Source organism: Salvelinus namaycush, chromosome 20, assembly GCF_016432855.1.
Source record: "Salvelinus namaycush isolate Seneca chromosome 20, SaNama_1.0, whole genome shotgun sequence".
Taxonomy (NCBI): domain Eukaryota; kingdom Metazoa; phylum Chordata; class Actinopteri; order Salmoniformes; family Salmonidae; genus Salvelinus; species Salvelinus namaycush.
The window spans coordinates 24,423,582-24,441,130 of record NC_052326.1 but is presented as its reverse complement, the minus strand read 5'-3'; the positions used below and the strand labels follow the sequence as shown (position 1 = coordinate 24,441,130).

Genomic DNA, 17,549 nt, shown 5'->3' with positions numbered 1-17,549 from the left:
CATGGTAGAGACACACACACTAAACACAGGAGCATGGTAGAGACACACACACACTAAACACAGGAGCATGACAGAGACACACACACACTAAACACAGGAGCATGGCAGAGACACACACACACTAAACACAGGAGCATGGCAGAGACACACACACACTAAACACAGGAGCATGGTAGAGACACACACACACTAAACACAGGAGCATGGCAGAGACACACACACACTAAACACAGGAGCATGGTAGAGACACACACACACTAAACACAGGAGCATGACAGAGACACACACACACTAAACACAGGAGCATGGCAGAGACACACACACACTAAACACAGGAGCATGACAGAGACACACACACACTAAACACAGGAGCATGGTAGAGACACACACACTAAACACAGGAGCATGGCAGACACACACACACACTAAACACAGGAGCATGGTAGAGACACACACACTAAACACAGGAGCATGGCAGAGACACACACACTAAACACAGGAGCATGGTAGAGACACACACACTAAACACAGGAGCATGGTAGAGACACACACACTAAACACAGGAGCATGGTAGAGACACACACACACTAAACACAGGAGCATGGTAGAGACACACACACTAAACACAGGAGCATGGCAGAGACACACACACTAAACACAGGAGCATGGTAGAGACACACACACTAAACACAGGAGCATGGCAGAGACACACACACTAAACACAGGAGCATGGTAGAGACACACACACTAAACACAGGAGCATGGCAGAGACACACACACTAAACACAGGAGCATGGTAGAGACACACACACACTAAACACAGGAGCATGGTAGAGACACACACACTAAACACAGGAGCATGGTAGAGACACACACACACTAAACACAGGAGCATGGTAGAGACACACACACTAAACACAGGAGCATGGCAGAGAAACACACACTAAACACAGGAGCATGGTAGAGACACACACACTAAACACAGGAGCATGGTAGAGACACACACACACTAAACACAGGAGCATGACAGAGACACACACACACTAAACACAGGAGCATGGCAGAGACACACACACACACTAAACACAGGAGCATGGCAGAGACACACACACACACTAAACACAGGAGCATGGTAGAGACACACACACACTAAACACAGGAGCATGGCAGAGACACACACACACTAAACACAGGAGCATGGTAGAGACACACACACACTAAACACAGGAGCATGACAGAGACACACACACACTAAACACAGGAGCATGGCAGAGACGCACACACACTAAACACAGGAGCATGACAGAGACACACACACACTAAACACAGGAGCATGGTAGAGACACACACACTAAACACAGGAGCATGGCAGAGACACACACACACTAAACACAGGAGCATGGTAGAGACACACACACTAAACACAGGAGCATGGCAGAGACACACACACTAAACACAGGAGCATGGTAGAGACACACACACTAAACACAGGAGCATGGTAGAGACACACACACTAAACACAGGAGCATGGTAGAGACACACACACTAAACACAGGAGCATAACAGAGACACACACACACTAAACACAGGAGCATGACAGAGACACACACACACTAAACACAGGAGCATGGTAGAGACATACACACACACTAAACACAGGAGCATGACAGAGACACACACACACTAAACACAGGAGCATGGCAGAGACACACACACACTAAACACAGGAGCATGGTAGAGACACACACACACACACACTAAACACAGGAGCATGGTAGAGACACACACACTAAACACAGGAGCATGGCAGAGACACACACACACTAAACACAGGAGCATGACAGAGACACACACACACTAAACACAGGAGCATAACAGAGACACACACACTAAACCCAGGAGCATGGTAGAGACACACACACTAAACACAGGAGCATGGTAGAGACACACACACTAAACACAGGAGCATGGTAGAGACACACACACTAAACACAGGAGCATAACAGAGACACACACACTAAACACAGGAGCATGGCAGAGACACACACACTAAACACAGGAGCATGGTAGAGACACACACACTAAACACAGGAGCATGGTAGAGACACACACACACTAAACACAGGAGCATGGTAGAGACACACACACACTAAACACAGGAGCATGGCAGAGACACACACACTAAACACAGGAGCATGGTAGACACACACACACTAAACACAGGAGCATGGCAGAGACACACACACTAAACACAGGAGCATGGTAGACACACACACACTAAACACAGGAGCATGGTAGAGACACACACACTAAACACACTATTCTGTCTGTGGCTGGAAATAAGACAAAGATGTGCATCCCCTCCCCTAGTTTTATTTTAAAACATCTTTAATCAGCCACAATCTACATACACACATACATACACACACACCGCTATCTGCAGCTCACTCCTCTAGGGAGCGTCCTCCCTTTTCATCTGCTGTTTGTACTTTGTTCATGCCCAATTTCATTACCAATTTTAATTTGTCTATAATTAAATCCTGCATATTTTCTCTGACACGCTTTTTTAATCCGTGAGGGAGGGACAGGCAGAGCGTGCATCACTCCTCACCATAATTACACACACACACACACACACACACACACACACACACACACACACACACACACACACACACACACACACACACACACACACACACACACACACACACACACACACACACACACACACACACACACACACACACACATAATTACACAAACCATAATCAGCCCCAGACCACCCCCGCCCCGCCCCTCTCCTCCTCACCCCCCCTCTCTTTCAAGCCGTGATGCTCAGTTTTGTAAATGAGTATGACCCCAATCTCAGCCTGCCACCCCGCCATTGCTGCTCCTCTGCTATTCTCTGCTATTTGCATTTGTCTCCGTGATGAAAGTCTAATTCGCACAGTTAAAACATTAGCAGTCATTTACAGCAGGTCACAGCACACGCCACACACACACCCAGCAGACACACACATAAACACAACACATCCTGCAGAGGTTGGGGCGAGGAGAGGTGTAGAGAAGGGTAAGGGTAAATGTGGGAAAGGGGAGAAGGAAGACAGGTGGAAAAGAGAGGTATGGGTAAGGCTCGTGGTAGTATTGGAGAGATGTAGGTGTACAGCTAGGGGAGGTATAGGGGGTAGGGATGAGGCTGGGGGTAAGGAGAGGAGGGTAGGGGTGTTAGAGAGGTGGTGTGTGTGTGTCACAGTGCCCACACAACAGACTTGTAGTTCTTACCTTTCAGCGAACAGCCCTTCAAATACTGTCCTCAATGTGATATTAGAATTCTTAAAGGTACCACGTTGGCACCAAACGTTCAAGACAGACTCTTAAATGATATTTTGCTGTAATATATTCTACTGAATGTGACCCTGCTCTCTACCCATAAAAAGCAGTTCTCAACCATATTCAGAACCTTGGAGAAATTAAATCACTGTTTAACGCTCTCTGACTGAACAGTCTGCAGTTCACCTCTCCCTCTCATCCCTCTCTCCCATCCTCTCTCTCCCATCCCTCTCTCCCATCCTCTCTCCCATCCCTCTCTCCCATCCCTCTCTTTCCCATCCTCTCTCTCCCATCCTCTCTCCCATCCTCTCTCTCCCATCCCTCTCTCCCATCCCGCTCTCCCATCCCTCTCTCCCATCCCTCTCTCCCATCCCTCTCTCCCATCCTCTCTCTCCCATCCCTCTTTCCCATCCCTCTCTCCCACCCCTCTCCCCCATCCCTCTCTCCCATCCCTCTCTCCCATCCTCTCTCTCCCATCCCATCCTCTCTCTCCCATCCCATCCCTCTCTCCCATCCTCTCTCTCCCATCCCTATTTCCCACCCCTCTCCCTCATCCCTCTCTCTCTCTGATCAATGACTTCCCATGGCTGACACTAGCTCTCCTCATGAAATAACCAGGCCCATTAAAGAACATACATCTTCCTCTATATTTAATACAGGCCAAACCTCTGGACACTCCATACATATATTAATATATAAAGGTAGATATTTAAAGGGCCGGTCCTAGGTGGAGAGGAAGCAGGAGAATACATTAATTGTAAAATTTCATAAAAGTGAAATGAGGCGGCAAAGATATTCCTGGCTGGCATCTCCCTCTCTCCCTCCCTTAGTCCCTCACTCCCTCCCTTCCCAATTCAAGGCTATTAGCACGAGGCTTGGGCCATGACACCCCCTCTTCACCCCTCCTATCATATGTCTCTCTCATTCTCTCGCTCAATCTCCCTCTCTCCGGAGGAGCTGACACTCAAATTAGAATGAGGCTTCAGTAGAAATGGGTCAGCACCTACACTGTCAGGGTCCAGCCAGGTGTGTGTGAGTCTGTGTGTGAGTCATGGACTGCGAGAGTGTGTTTGTGAGAATGTGTGTGTGAGAGAAGCCATTGCATGTGTGTGTGACTCTGTAATGAGGCTCTGTGATAGTGAGATGTGTTTCCACTGAGCTAAGTGGAACCGTCTTCGTAGGCCATGTCATAGCTCACAGAACTCTTCAGAGGACCAGGAGGGAGGGAAGAAGAGGGAGGGAGGAAGGGGGGAGGGATGGAGGGAGGGAGGTAGGGTAAAAGAGGGAGGAAGGAACGGAGTGAGGGGGTGGGGTAAGTCAATTTAACACCTCTGTAAAGAAACACAGCCACATGGAGTGAGTCCACACACTTACGCACACACACACTCCACTCAGGGCATTGTGGGTAAAATGGCTTATAATCATCAAAACAGCTTGGCGTTTCAATGGCCATGTCAGTTTTTGAGGCTGCCGAGTGTGTGTGTGAGTGTGTGGGTGTGTGTGTGGGAAGGAATATTGTCTAATCTGTGTGTGTGTGTGGATATGCAGTGTATGTATAGTAGGTGAGTGACCATGTGTGTATGCGGAGGAGTGTGTGTGTAGGAATGTGTGTGGACTCACCTTCCATGTGGCTGTGTTTCTCCTGAAGTAGGCGAACATTCGCGTAAACCAGTTATAGATCTCATTAAGAGTCAGCTGCATGTCTGGAGCCTCCAGAATGGCCTAGAGAGAGACAGAGAGGGGACAACATTAGACAACGTCTCAACGGAGCTATCACAAAACTAAAATGGGAGAAGAGAGGGGAGGGGGAAAGGAAGATGAGAGATGACAGGAAGAGAAAAGGAGGAGAGGAAGATAAACGGAGGAGAGGAGACTTACGTGGCGTATGAGAGAGGCGTAGGTGAAGGGAGGTCTGACATCAGCGTTCTTATAGAACTCACAGTTCTGTGCCAGCTCTACAGAGAAAACACACACTACATTAGTCATGGATGTGTGTGTGTGTGTGTGTGTGTGTGTGTGTGTGTGTGTGTGTGTGTGTGTGTGTGTGTGTGTGTGTGTGTGTGTGTGTAAGTCAGTCAGTGAGAAAGACTTTGTGAGCATGTGTTTACCATTATACTTGTATATATTAAAATGTTTGTGTGTACACAAGTGTGTGTTTTTGAGGGTTGTATGCATACCCTCTCGTATACCTGAGGCGATGGGGGTGCAGAACTTGTCAGCGATGCGCCTGCGTATGGGTCCCACGCCGTGCGGGTGTGAGTGTGAGTGCAGGCTGGAGGAGCTGATGACAGAGGGGCCCTGGCGGAGCGGTGTGATGGGGGCGGTGGCGGAGGTGGGGGGGTGAGGTAGACCCTCGGGGTACGCCTCGCTCTCCCTCTTCAGCAGGGAGCCACTGGACGCCAGGTTCAGCTGGGGAAGGAAACAGGATGTGACATCTTCAGAAAGGGACCATCATCATTCCTGGTTGTAGCTTGCTCTCTGGTAGGATGGATGGACAGTTAGCTATGTTGCTTCGACTTATCTAATCCTCTCAGACACGTTATACACAGAGACATGAAGAGTGATGCCCAGCTGGCACAAAGACACACACACACACACACACACACACACACACACACACACACACACACACACACACACACACACACACACACACACACACACACACACACACACACACACACACACACACACACACACACACACTGCAATTAGCCCTCAGTGAACAAAAGAAAAACAAAGCAAGAGATGGGAGTTTGTGTGTGTGGAGGCCTCTGTGGTCACACACACAGCGGTGGCACGCTCTCTTCACGGCCCAGCTCGGCCCAATTAGGCAGAGCCCACAGGGGCAATGGGAACTGGAAACCAGTCCTCTGAGTCACTCAGGGACGCTTTTCGAAGGGCTGTTAGATTAGAGCTAATTAAAACTATCATGGACATGTGTGTGAGTGAGAGAGAGAGAGAGATAGTGAGAGAGTGAGAGAAAGAGAGAGCGAGCATTATCTGAATTTTCTTACACAGAGCTGTCTTCCTTCCTCTTTCTCTTTCCCCCTTTTCTCTCATTCACCTTCCCTTCTATTTGTCCTTCACTATCTTTCCAGTCCTAACCAAACCTCCTCCCCCCCTACTTGTCCTCTCCCTGTCTGCTCCAGACGAGTGGTCTGTACCATTCGGACTGATTAGGGGTCAGGCCTGTTTCACTGCTACTTCATTAGCTCTGGAAATCTGCCTCTATTTCTTTCTATCTCTCTAGCACTTCTCTCTCTCTCCTTCCCTCCTCTCCTTCCATCCCTCTGTAAAACAGGTACTTCATTAGCTTTGGAACCCGGCCACATCACCAAGGCAACACCACAACCCTCTCAATTGAGGGCAAGCTTTGTTGCAATTCTGAAGACTCCTCCCCTCCACCCCCTTCCTCAAATCGCTGACCCCGAGGCTTGTCTCCCACGACGACACAAAACACGCCTCTTCCTGATTTCCCATTAGGTGCTAACGACAGCTGATGCCCTGCGCTGGCTCCACACACACACACACACACACACACACACACACACACACACACACACACACACACACACACACACACACACACACACACACACACACACACACACACACACACACACACACACACACACACACACACACACACACACACACGTCCCGCTGCCCCACTGCAACCATTTATATCCCCTCAAATTAAGACACTCCACTTGTAATTGACAATTAATTTCAACATCTTCATATTTTAATAAGACTCCTCGTCAATCTGAATAATGAAATATTCATTAGATACCTAATAACAACCCTGCCTGTGCCAGCCAGCCTGCCCGGAGACACAGAGCTCCATCCCTCAACACAGTTTTAATTTTGGCACTCATTTTTACATTTAGTCCAGTCTTCTGTCATTTGACTAATGATTTAGTCTAGTTATTGTCAAAATGACGAAAACACTGGGCCATTTTAGTCAACTAAATTCCCTTTCATTTTAGTCACATCACAGAAATATGACAAACATATATAAGATTCATATTATTATAGAACATTTATCTGGCCATGTACATTCCTAATTCAGCCTACATAGATATTGCACATGAGAGAGCGACAATATCACCAGTATTCACAAAGTACGGGAGCTAAGGCCTGAGTGAAACGTTTGGGAATCCTTATTCAACATGTCAGAGAGGCATGTTTGTTCTACATAGCATATTTCTATCTGACCATTCCAAAATGTTGCCCCAGGTTGTTAGCTACAGCTAGCTAATGACTTAACATGACTGAACAAGGTGTATCCTAAACAAATGGTTAACAGGCTGGTTAGCATGTAGCCTAGTTTTAGAATGGCCTGCAATATGTTTTATAAATGTAAAATGTGTCCCGCTAATGCATGATAGAAAGAAAAAAACATAGCGCCGGCATTATGGGTCATGTCTTTTGAACGGTGGCCTAAGGGCTAGAATCAACCTGTTTTCTCTGAGGAAAAGAGACTTGGCTACGTTGGCTACACAGAACCTGGATATGAAATGCAGTCGGAAAAGTGGGAGGGTTAAGTGAGACTACAAGCCTACTTTTCTATAGCCTACTCAAGGGAGAGACACATAGTTAGAATGTTGTTTTACTATTAAACCCATTGGTGCTATTGTTTTACATTTCATAAAGTAGCTTGTGTTTCTTAACCAGGCAAAGGGTAGCTAACTAGGAGGCTGGTGGTGACTGGTTAGCTACATGGAAGCTAGAGAGTTGCCTACGCGATGTGTATCATCAGAGGATGTGTATCATGAGAGGATGTGTATAATCAGAGGATGTGTATCAAGAGAGGATGTGTATAATCAGAGGATGTGTATCATCAGAGGATGTGTATAATCAGAGGATGTGTATCATCAGAGGATGTGTATAATCAGAGGATGTGTATAATCAGAGGATGTGTATAATCAGAGGATGTGTATAATCAGAGGATGTGTATCATCAGAGGATGTGTATAATCAGAGGATGTGTATAATCAGAGGATGTGTATCATCAGAGGATGTGTATCATCAGAGGATGTGTATAATCAGAGGATGTGTATCATCAGAGGATGTGTATAATCAGAGGATGTGTATAATCAGAGGATGTGTATAATCAGAGGATGTGTATCATCAGAGGATGTGTATCATCAGAGGATGTGTATAATCAGAGGATGTGTATCATCAGAGGATGTGTATAATCAGAGGATGTGTATAATCAGAGGATGTGTATAATCAGAGGATGTGTATCATCAGAGGATGTGTATCATCAGAGGATGTGTATAATCAGAGGATGTGTATCATCAGAGGATGTGTATCATCAGAGGATGTGTATAATCAGAGGATGTGTATCATCAGAGGATGTGTATAATCAGAGGATGTGTATAATCAGAGGATGTGTATAATCAGAGGATGTGTATCATCAGAGGATGTGTATCATCAGAGGATGTGTATAATCAGAGGATGTGTATCATCAGAGGATGTGTATCATCAGAGGATGTGTATAATCAGAGGATGTGTATCATCAGAGGATGTGTATAATCAGAGGATGTGTATCATCAGAGGATGTGTATAATCAGAGGATGTGTATCATCAGAGGATGTGTATCATCAGAGGCAGAGTGGAGCCGGTCTGCCCATACTCATCGCTTGCTCCCCCACAGCTCACCAGAGAGAATATAGATCCTTCCCACTGCTGAACAGAACTGCACTGCGCATCTGTGCTGCTAATACTAATTGTGCTTATCACTGAAAAGCTCTCAATTTCTCCAAAAACTCTTGTCCCGTCCACTTAGTACACAGATTTTAGTCACAGAGATCATTTAGTCTCCTCTCGTCGTTTTAGTCACCTGAAATTAAAAATCATTTTCGTTTAGTTAATAGTTTTTTCAGTTATAGTCTTATCAATTGCCACTAAAAAATAGGTGTTTGGCAAATATTTGAGTCATTATGATAGTTGACGAAATGAACACTGTCTCAACAGGGCAGACTGAATGATGGATGGCTCACACACATCAAAAGATTCACCCACATTTCAATAATTTATTTGGATAAATCTTGTGTGGTTTTGTGATTTATGTTGGTATTGTGATCAAAGGTTACGCTATTCCATTATGGAATAGTTTATTACAGGGACCTGTGCTCATATAGAAATCAAGAACAACATCCCTTATGCATATTTACATACTAATAATGAACACTATAGATAACACTAAAGTGAATAAAGGCCAACTGTAAGCCTCACTGATCAACAGAGGATGCATACACCAAACACCTGCTACAGCACGGTGAGAGGTAAGGGGTCAGGGGTGAGAGGTAAGGGGTCAGGGGTGAGAGGTAAGGGTTCAGAGGTCAGGTACTCACAGGTTGGTTGAAAGGCTTTGGCTCCGATGGGCGCATGTGCAGGTGGGTCATCATGGCCTGCAGCCGCTCACTCTCCTTGGCCAGCTGAGAAACACACACACACACACACACACACACACACACACACACACACACACACACACACACACACACACACACACACACACACACACACACACACACACACACACACACACACACACACACACACACACACACACACACGTCAGCAAAACTGTACTTTTTGAGTCAATAATTACTATTGTCATAGACGAGAAGCATGGTAGTAAGGAATAGACTCAAGCTCCATTCACACCAACCTGGGTTTGTCTTGTTGTTTATAGACTGCAGGTTTATTCTCACACTGTGGACTTGATAATATCCAGTCAAGTCACATCAGCGTCAATGCAACATCAGCCTCCCATTAAAGCAGTAAAACACAGATATTTAGGGGAGGGTGTGAAGTAATGGGTGTTTGTGTTAGAGAAAGAGGCATCCCCTTAGTCTATGATTTAGCATGTGGTGGTGTGTGTGCGTGCGTGTGCATGTGTGTGTCTCAGGGCTGTTCTCACTGTCTCACAGCACCAGTCTCCCCAGGCACAGAGAGAGAGATGGGAACACTCTCTACACACACACCTAACATTTTCTCACACATTACACACACACTCTCACAGACACATACACACTAGCCTGCAGACACTCGTCCCTGTTTGCCATTGCTAACTGCAGTTTAGTGGGTGCTACTGTGCTAGAGCCTGTGGAAACGCCTCCCTGCATCTCTACTGAGAGACATCTCAGTCAGCCAGCCAACACACCACAGCCAATGGCTGTGAGAGACAGAGGCCTGGAGAAGCTGGCTGAATGAGGCCAGCACTAGGCTGTGTGTGTAGTAGTATGGCAGCATTGAGTGAATATGTGTAAGATGTGCGTGTGTGTGAGTTTATGTGTGTATGTAGGTACTATAACAGGGCAGTAGTGGGGTAGGTGACATGGCAGGGGAAAGGGGAGAGGACGGGAGGCCTGATGAGATGTGACACTGCCTGTCTCTCTGTCACTTTGTGTTGCCCAGCGGTGGCTTGGGGCTTGGGGCTCAATGTGGTTTACCAGGGGGACCAGGGCCACAGCTAACCCGAACCCCAGCTCCAACACCCTGGGTTCGCCACTATGCTGTTTGGGGGTTCTTGTGGGGTGTTTGTGTTTGGCTGCATCATCTTGATGTCCACCCCTCCTCCTCCTTCCCTCCTTCCACCCAGTAGAAAGGGACTGGAATGGACTGGACTGGGAGGTTTATAATTGGAGCCTAGCCTATGATGCCAGCTTTCCTCTGTAAATTACAAGCTCCAGTGCTTTCACTAAACCCCCAGCCTGGCTCAGACAAGTACAGACACAGAGAATGACTGTGTGTGTGTGTGTGTGTGTGTGTGTGTGTGTGTGTGTGTGTGTGTGTGTGTGTGTGTGTGTGTGTGTGTGTGTGTGTGTTTTCCCACCTGTATCTCCAGCTGTTGGACCACCTGCATCTGCACCCTGCACTGGGCTGTACTGCGGTCATCCAGAGCATGCTCATTGTTCAGATGCCTGAGAAAGGAAGAGAGAGTGAGAGGAAGGGGGAGAGATAGAGGAAGGGGGAGAGATAGAGGAAGGGGTAGAGATAGAGGGAGAGGACGGGGTAGAGATATAGGAAGGGGTAGAGATAGAGGAAGGGGTAGAGATAGAGGAAAGGGTAGAGATAGAGGAAGGGGGAGAGATAGAGGAAGGGGGAGAGATAGAGGAAGGGGTAGAGATAGAGGAAGGGGTAGAGATAGAGAAAGGGGTAGAGATAGAGGAAGGGGTAGAGATAGAGAAAGGGGTAGAGATAGAGGAAGGGGTAGAGATAGAGGAAGGGGTAGAGATAGAGAAAGGGTAGACATAGAGGAAGGGGTAGAGATAGAGAAAGGGTAGAGATAGAGGAAGGGGTAGAGATAGAGAAAGGGTAGAGATAGAGGAAGGGGTAGTGATAGAGAAAGGGTAGAGATAGAGGAAGGGGTAGAAATAGAGAAAGGGGTAGAGATAGAGGAAGGGGTAGAGATAGAGAAAGGGTAGAGATAGAGGAAGGGGTAGAGATAGAGAAAGGGTAGAGAGAGGAAGGGGTAGAGATAGAGAAAGGGTAGAGATAGAGGAAGGGGTAGAGATAGAGAAAGGGTAGAGATAGAGGAAGGGGTAGAAATAGAGAAAGGAGAAGAGATAGAGGGAGAGGAATACAACTGGGTTATAACCTACATGACAAGCAAAAGAACGCATATTAATCTGTAATTCACACATATTCAATGGAACACCAGACAGATGTGTCACTGTGTGTGTGTGTGTGTGTGTGTGTGTGTGTGTGTGTGTGTGTGTGTGTGTGTGTGTGTGTGTGTGTGTGTGTGTGTGTGTGTGTGTGTGTGTGTGTATGCGTGTGTGTGTTTGTGTGTGTGTGTGAGTGAGTGAGTGTGAATGCTTGCAGCAGACACATAAGCTCCAGTTTGTGTGATTCCGGCCAATGGTGACTTCATTTAAATAAATATTCACATTTATGTGATTGCAGATATTTGTTTATTTAGTTTGTTTAGAGCTTTTCAAGAGACCAGAGGGCTTTACACTCCTATCCAGACAGAAACACATGGAAACACACAACAGTGGGCTTGCCCCAAACACTTCACAGTATAAACTAGATTTCCTCCTCGCAGAAAAAAACCGCAACCAAGTCAAAACATGAGAGTCAACTGTTGAACTCAGTGTTAAACAAAATAACCAGTTTACACAGTGGAGGAGAGAGTGAGTAAGAGGAGGTTATGTAAAGAATAATATTATAAGTATATAATTTACTTATAAGCTTTTTCCTTTTAATGTGTGTGTGTCCTGCTCTTTGGGCCATGCAAGTGTATCAGAGGAACACCTGGATAATAGCTCATGTGTTATCAGAGGAACAGAGAGAGGATCTACTCTCTGATTAACTCCTAATACACTTCTGCCCCCCTGAAATGTGTGTGTCTGAATGGTGGCACTGTTTGTTTCCTCTGGTGTGGGAGGATCCAGGACCTTCTGATCTTTTCCCTCCCTACCGCCCTCTCTTCCTCCCTCTTTCCCCCTCCCTTCCTCATTCCCAGCCTACCCCTCCCTCCCCCCTTTCCCCCTTCATTCCCCCCCCCCCCCATTCCCACCCTACTTCCCTCCCTCCCCCTTCGTCCCTCCCTACCCCCTCTTTCCCCCTCCCTCCCCGCTCCCTCTCAATCCTTCCTCATTCCCACCCTACCGCCCTCCCTCCCCCCTCCCTACCTACCTCCCTCCCTCCCTCCCTACCCCCTCCCTCCTCTTTCCCCCTCCATTCCTCATTCCCTCCCTCCCTCCCTCCCTCCCTCATTCCTGCCTTCCCTCCCTCCCTCTCCCGTTTTCTCTGCTCATGACAACTCTGAGACGTGTGTGTGTGTCGTTTAGAGAATCATGACCCAGTGTGTGCGTGTTTAAGAGAATGGGGAGTTGGGCAATATTAGAAGGAAAGAAGAAATGAAACAATAACAATGATGTCATGGCATAGCTAATCCCAGCATAGATAGACAGCTCAAGTGCATGATAATAATAACAAAAACATGATCTCACCCTTTTCCCTCTACTCCCCCTCTCTCTATTCCTCCACTCCCTCTCTCTTCTCCTCTACTCCCTAACTCTCTATTCCTCCATTCCCCCTCTCTCTTCTCCTCTACTCCCTAACTCTCTAGTCCTCCACTCCCTAACTCTCTACTCCTCCACTCCCAAACTCTCTAGTCCTCCGCTCCCTAACTCTCTTCTCCTCCACTCCCTAACTATCTAGTCCTCCACTCCCTAACTCTCTTCTCCTCTACTCCATAACTCTCTAGTCCTCCACTCCCTAACTCTCTACTCCTCTACTCCCTAACTCTCTAGTCCTCCACTCCCTAACTCTCTACTCCTCCACTCCCTAACTCTCTACTCCTCCACTCCATAACTCTATACTCCTCCACTCCCTAACTCTCTAGTCCTCCACTCCCTAACTCTCTACTCCTCCACTCCCTAACTCTCTAGTCCTCCACTCCCTAACTATCTAGTCCTCCACTCCCTAACTATCTAGTCCTCCACTCCCTAACGCTCTACTCCTCCACTCCCTAACTCTCTAGTCCTCCACTCCCTAACTATCTAGTCCTCCACTCCCTAACTATCTAGTCCTCCACTCCCTAACTATCTAGTCCTCCACTCCCTAACTATCTAGTCCTCCACTCCCTAACTATCTAGTCCTCCACTCCCTAACTATCTAGTCCTCCACTCCCTAACTCTCTAGTCCTCCACTCCCTAACTCTCTACTCCTCCACTCCCTAACTATCTAGTCCTCCACTCCCTAACTCTCTACTCCTCCACTCCCTAACTCTCTAGTCCTCCACTCCCTAACTCTCTACTCCTCTACTCCCTAACTCTCTAGTCCTCCACTCCCTAACTCTCTACTCCTCCACTCCCTAACTATCTAGTCCTCCACTCCCTAACTCTCTACTCCTCCACTCCCTAACTATCTAGTCCTCCACTCCCTAACTCTCTACTCCTCCACTCCCTAACTCTCTAGTCCTCCACTCCCTAACTCTCTACTCCTCTACTCCCTAACGCTCTACTCCTCCACTCCCTAACTCTCTACTCCTCCACTCCCTAACTCTTTCTCTCTTCACTCGCACACTCTCTCTAACCTAAAACCATTCCCCCCCTCTCTCTGTAACTCACTCTCGTCTCTCTCTCCCTCCTCTCTCTCTCTGTAACTCACTTCCTTCTCTCTCTACCCTCTCCCTTCTCTCTCTCCCTAACTCACTCTCTTCTCTCTCTACCCTCTCCCTTCTTTCTCCCCCTCCTCTCTCTCTGTAACTCACACTCTTCTCTTCTCTCTCCCCACTCTCTCTGTAATTCATTCTCTTCTCTCTCTACCCTCTCCCTTCTCTCTCTCCCTCCTCTCTCTCTCTGTAACTCATTCTCTTCTCTCTCTACCCTCTCCCTTCTCTCTTGTCCTCCTCTCTCTCTCCGTCTCTGTGGCTCAGTCATAAACAGTAGCAGGGTTTATTCCGAGACTCCCGACAATGAGTCTCTGTTTACGCCTTAGCCCTCTCAGACAGAGATTCAGCCCACATTACACATTACCCTCAGCCCCACTAACCACAGCCAACAGAGTACTATACCAGACAGCACTGACAGAGAGAGAAGGGAGGGAGGTGAGGAGAAATTAGTGAATGTATCTACTATGCAACAAAAAAAGAAAAGAAAAAAAATAGGAGAAGAGAAGAAAATAGGTGATGGGAAGAAGATAGCGGGGGAAGAAGATAGCGGGGGAAGAAGATAGCGGGGGAAGAAGATAGCGGAGGAAGAAGATAGCGGGGGAAGAAGATAGCGGGGAAGGAGTGAAGGGAAGAGAGAAAACGGGGAGAGAGAGATCACAGATCAGATGAAAGAAAAGAGCTGGAAATAGAAGAGTGTCTCCTATCATCTCTTCTCCTTCTGCCCAGAGCGATGACTAAGGAAGGCTGGAGGGGAGAGCATTATCTGTCACCGTTTGGTTCCTCTCTCTCCATCTGCCCTGAGGCTGTGTGAAATGAGACACCAAACAACAGCTTTCGTCTCCAAATTTTCCTAGCCTGCCTCTGGCTTTGATCTGACTGTCCACTGCCATCATCTCACAACATACTTCTCTGTCTGTGTGTGTGTGTCTGTGCGTGTGTGTGTCTGTGTGTGTGTCTGTGTGTGTGTCTGTGTGTGTGTCTGTGTGTGTGTGTGTGTGTGTGTGTGTGTGTGTGTGTGTGTGTGTGTGTGTGTGTGTGTGTGTGTGTGTGTGTGTGTGTGTGTGTGTGTACCATGCCGAGTTATTACACACTATCCCTGGTGATATCAGCTCAGAGTTGATCATTAGAAAGACAGTTTCTCTCCCTTACGGACCATTGTTTTGGTTAGGCTTGGTTAAGGGTTCGTTGGGCCTCTGTTAAAGGGTTCATAATGGGTTTGTTCGGTGTCTGTTATGTGGTAGCGGAAGGTGGACTGTCCTGAAGCTGACAGTAGTAGAGATATCAGGATCTCAGTGGATCAGACAGGGTGTATGGATGTGCCTGTGTGTATGACTCTGTTCGTACATGTGACATGTTGTCTGTTGTGTCATCACTCTAACAAATAGTGACAGTTGACTGTTTACACCAGGCTTAGATGTATCACCCCTTATTCTCACCAGCACACACACACACACACACACACACACACACACACACACACACACACACACACACACACACACACACACACACACACACACACACACACACACACAGACAGACACGGATCTCCCAGGCTATACCCCCTCCCCGCTCCACACACCATCTCTAAAGACTCCAAACTGGCGAACAGACAAGAAAGAGGGATTAAGAAAGGCAGAAAGAAAAGAGAGGAGGAAAGCAGAGGGGAGATGGATGGAGAGGGAGCTGCTGTTTGATGTCTTTGCTAGCGCCATGGAAACAAAGAGCTGTGATTGTAAATTAGCTAATTAAGTAAATTGCTAATGAAGCGTGGAAACAATTTGCTTGACCCTTCAGAGCAGAGAACTCTGGGAGCACAACACTAATCAGCTAGAGACTTGTCAGGTGTCAGCTAGAGACTTGTCACATCTTGTCAGGTGTAGCCTCAGATTCTTTGATACCTTCTCAGCACCGTCTCACAAGGGTCTCTCACAACACACCACTTAAAACATTTAGCAGCCAATGAAACATGCAGCAGGAGCAGAGACAGAGGGACAGAGGGGAGGGATTAAGGGATGAGAGAAGGCTGACAGAGAGAGAGAGAAAGAGTGACAGAGCTGTTGAATAATGTAGATGGACACACAATAACAAAACGCTCTGCTCCTCCAAGGAAGCCTGATGTAACCGATAGCAACTGATTAATTATTAATAAGACGTTGGGGGAGGGGGGTGCTAAGCTGACATATGGAGTTGTTTTAAGATGGTCATACTATGGATAATTTAGCTTTATGATTTAGAATTTTAGGACCCCATTAGGTATCCCAAAAAATATTTAAACAATTATTTGATAAAATTTGGCCTTTACTATTAAAGCCCATAGACACACATTGAATAACACATTCAGAAATGGCAATAAGGTCAAAAAATACATTATAAGAAAATGTTTTGAACAGTCTGTCCTAAATCTAGGAGATATACATATTTAAAGCGTTTTTTGGGGTAGGCACAAAACTACCTTCATACTTCCATTTGTTTTTTTAAACCGGTAACGGTTACCTTCAGACGAGTCCCGTGACACAAAACGGAGAACACCATCGTGTTTGTGAGAGTCTTCGCTGTCCATAGAGTGGTCAAAATAGTTTATAGGTCAAAACCGTTCGGACACTACAGATGTTTTCGTGAGAAGACTGATTTTCGGGATGTCTCCTAATCTGACAAACACTCTAGCTCTGCCACCTTTCACCGCAGATGCAGAAGTGTGACATACGGATGCAGTGGATTGAGACACATCCAATGCAAAAAAAAACGGATATCTCTAGCTTAAACTGACAGATGTTGGGGTGATTTTCTTGTTATGTAACTTAGATTGATGCACCGACGCGTCAATTGACTCCAGGGGAGTAAATGAAGGCTGTAGAACGTTTCACTGATTTACACTCAGCGGCCGCTAGTTCGCTGGTTAGCGTGTGTCTGGGCTGACTGATATAGTAACACTCACAGTAGAGCGAGTCCTACACTAGTCACTAGAAAGTCATGCTAGAAAGAGTGAAAGTGACAATCTCTTAACAATAGGGGCCACTTCCATTATTTGTAGCATGAGCTGTGTGGAGGTGAGTAGTTTGGGAATGCAGCTT

General features: G+C 46.9%; 1 protein-coding gene across 7 annotated transcripts in view; it reads right to left on the bottom strand.

The window, feature by feature from the left end:
- foxp4 (forkhead box P4) overlaps positions 1–17,549 on the bottom strand; it is a 169,722-nt gene that overhangs the window by 16,982 nt on the left and 135,191 nt on the right. For 5 of the 7 annotated variants that reach the window (XM_039015906.1, XM_039015902.1, XM_039015904.1 and 2 more), the window contains 5 exons: positions 11,185–11,272; positions 9,698–9,781; positions 5,511–5,742; positions 5,212–5,288; positions 4,954–5,055 (listed from right to left, as the gene is read on the bottom strand). In XM_039015906.1, the coding sequence (XP_038871834.1) occupies positions 4,954–5,055; positions 5,212–5,288; positions 5,511–5,742; positions 9,698–9,781; positions 11,185–11,272 (583 nt within the window). The remainder of the gene's footprint in view (positions 1–4,953; positions 5,056–5,211; positions 5,289–5,510; positions 5,743–9,697; positions 9,782–11,184; positions 11,273–17,549) is intronic. The other 2 variants (XM_039015903.1, XM_039015905.1) reach the window with 1 other exon arrangement.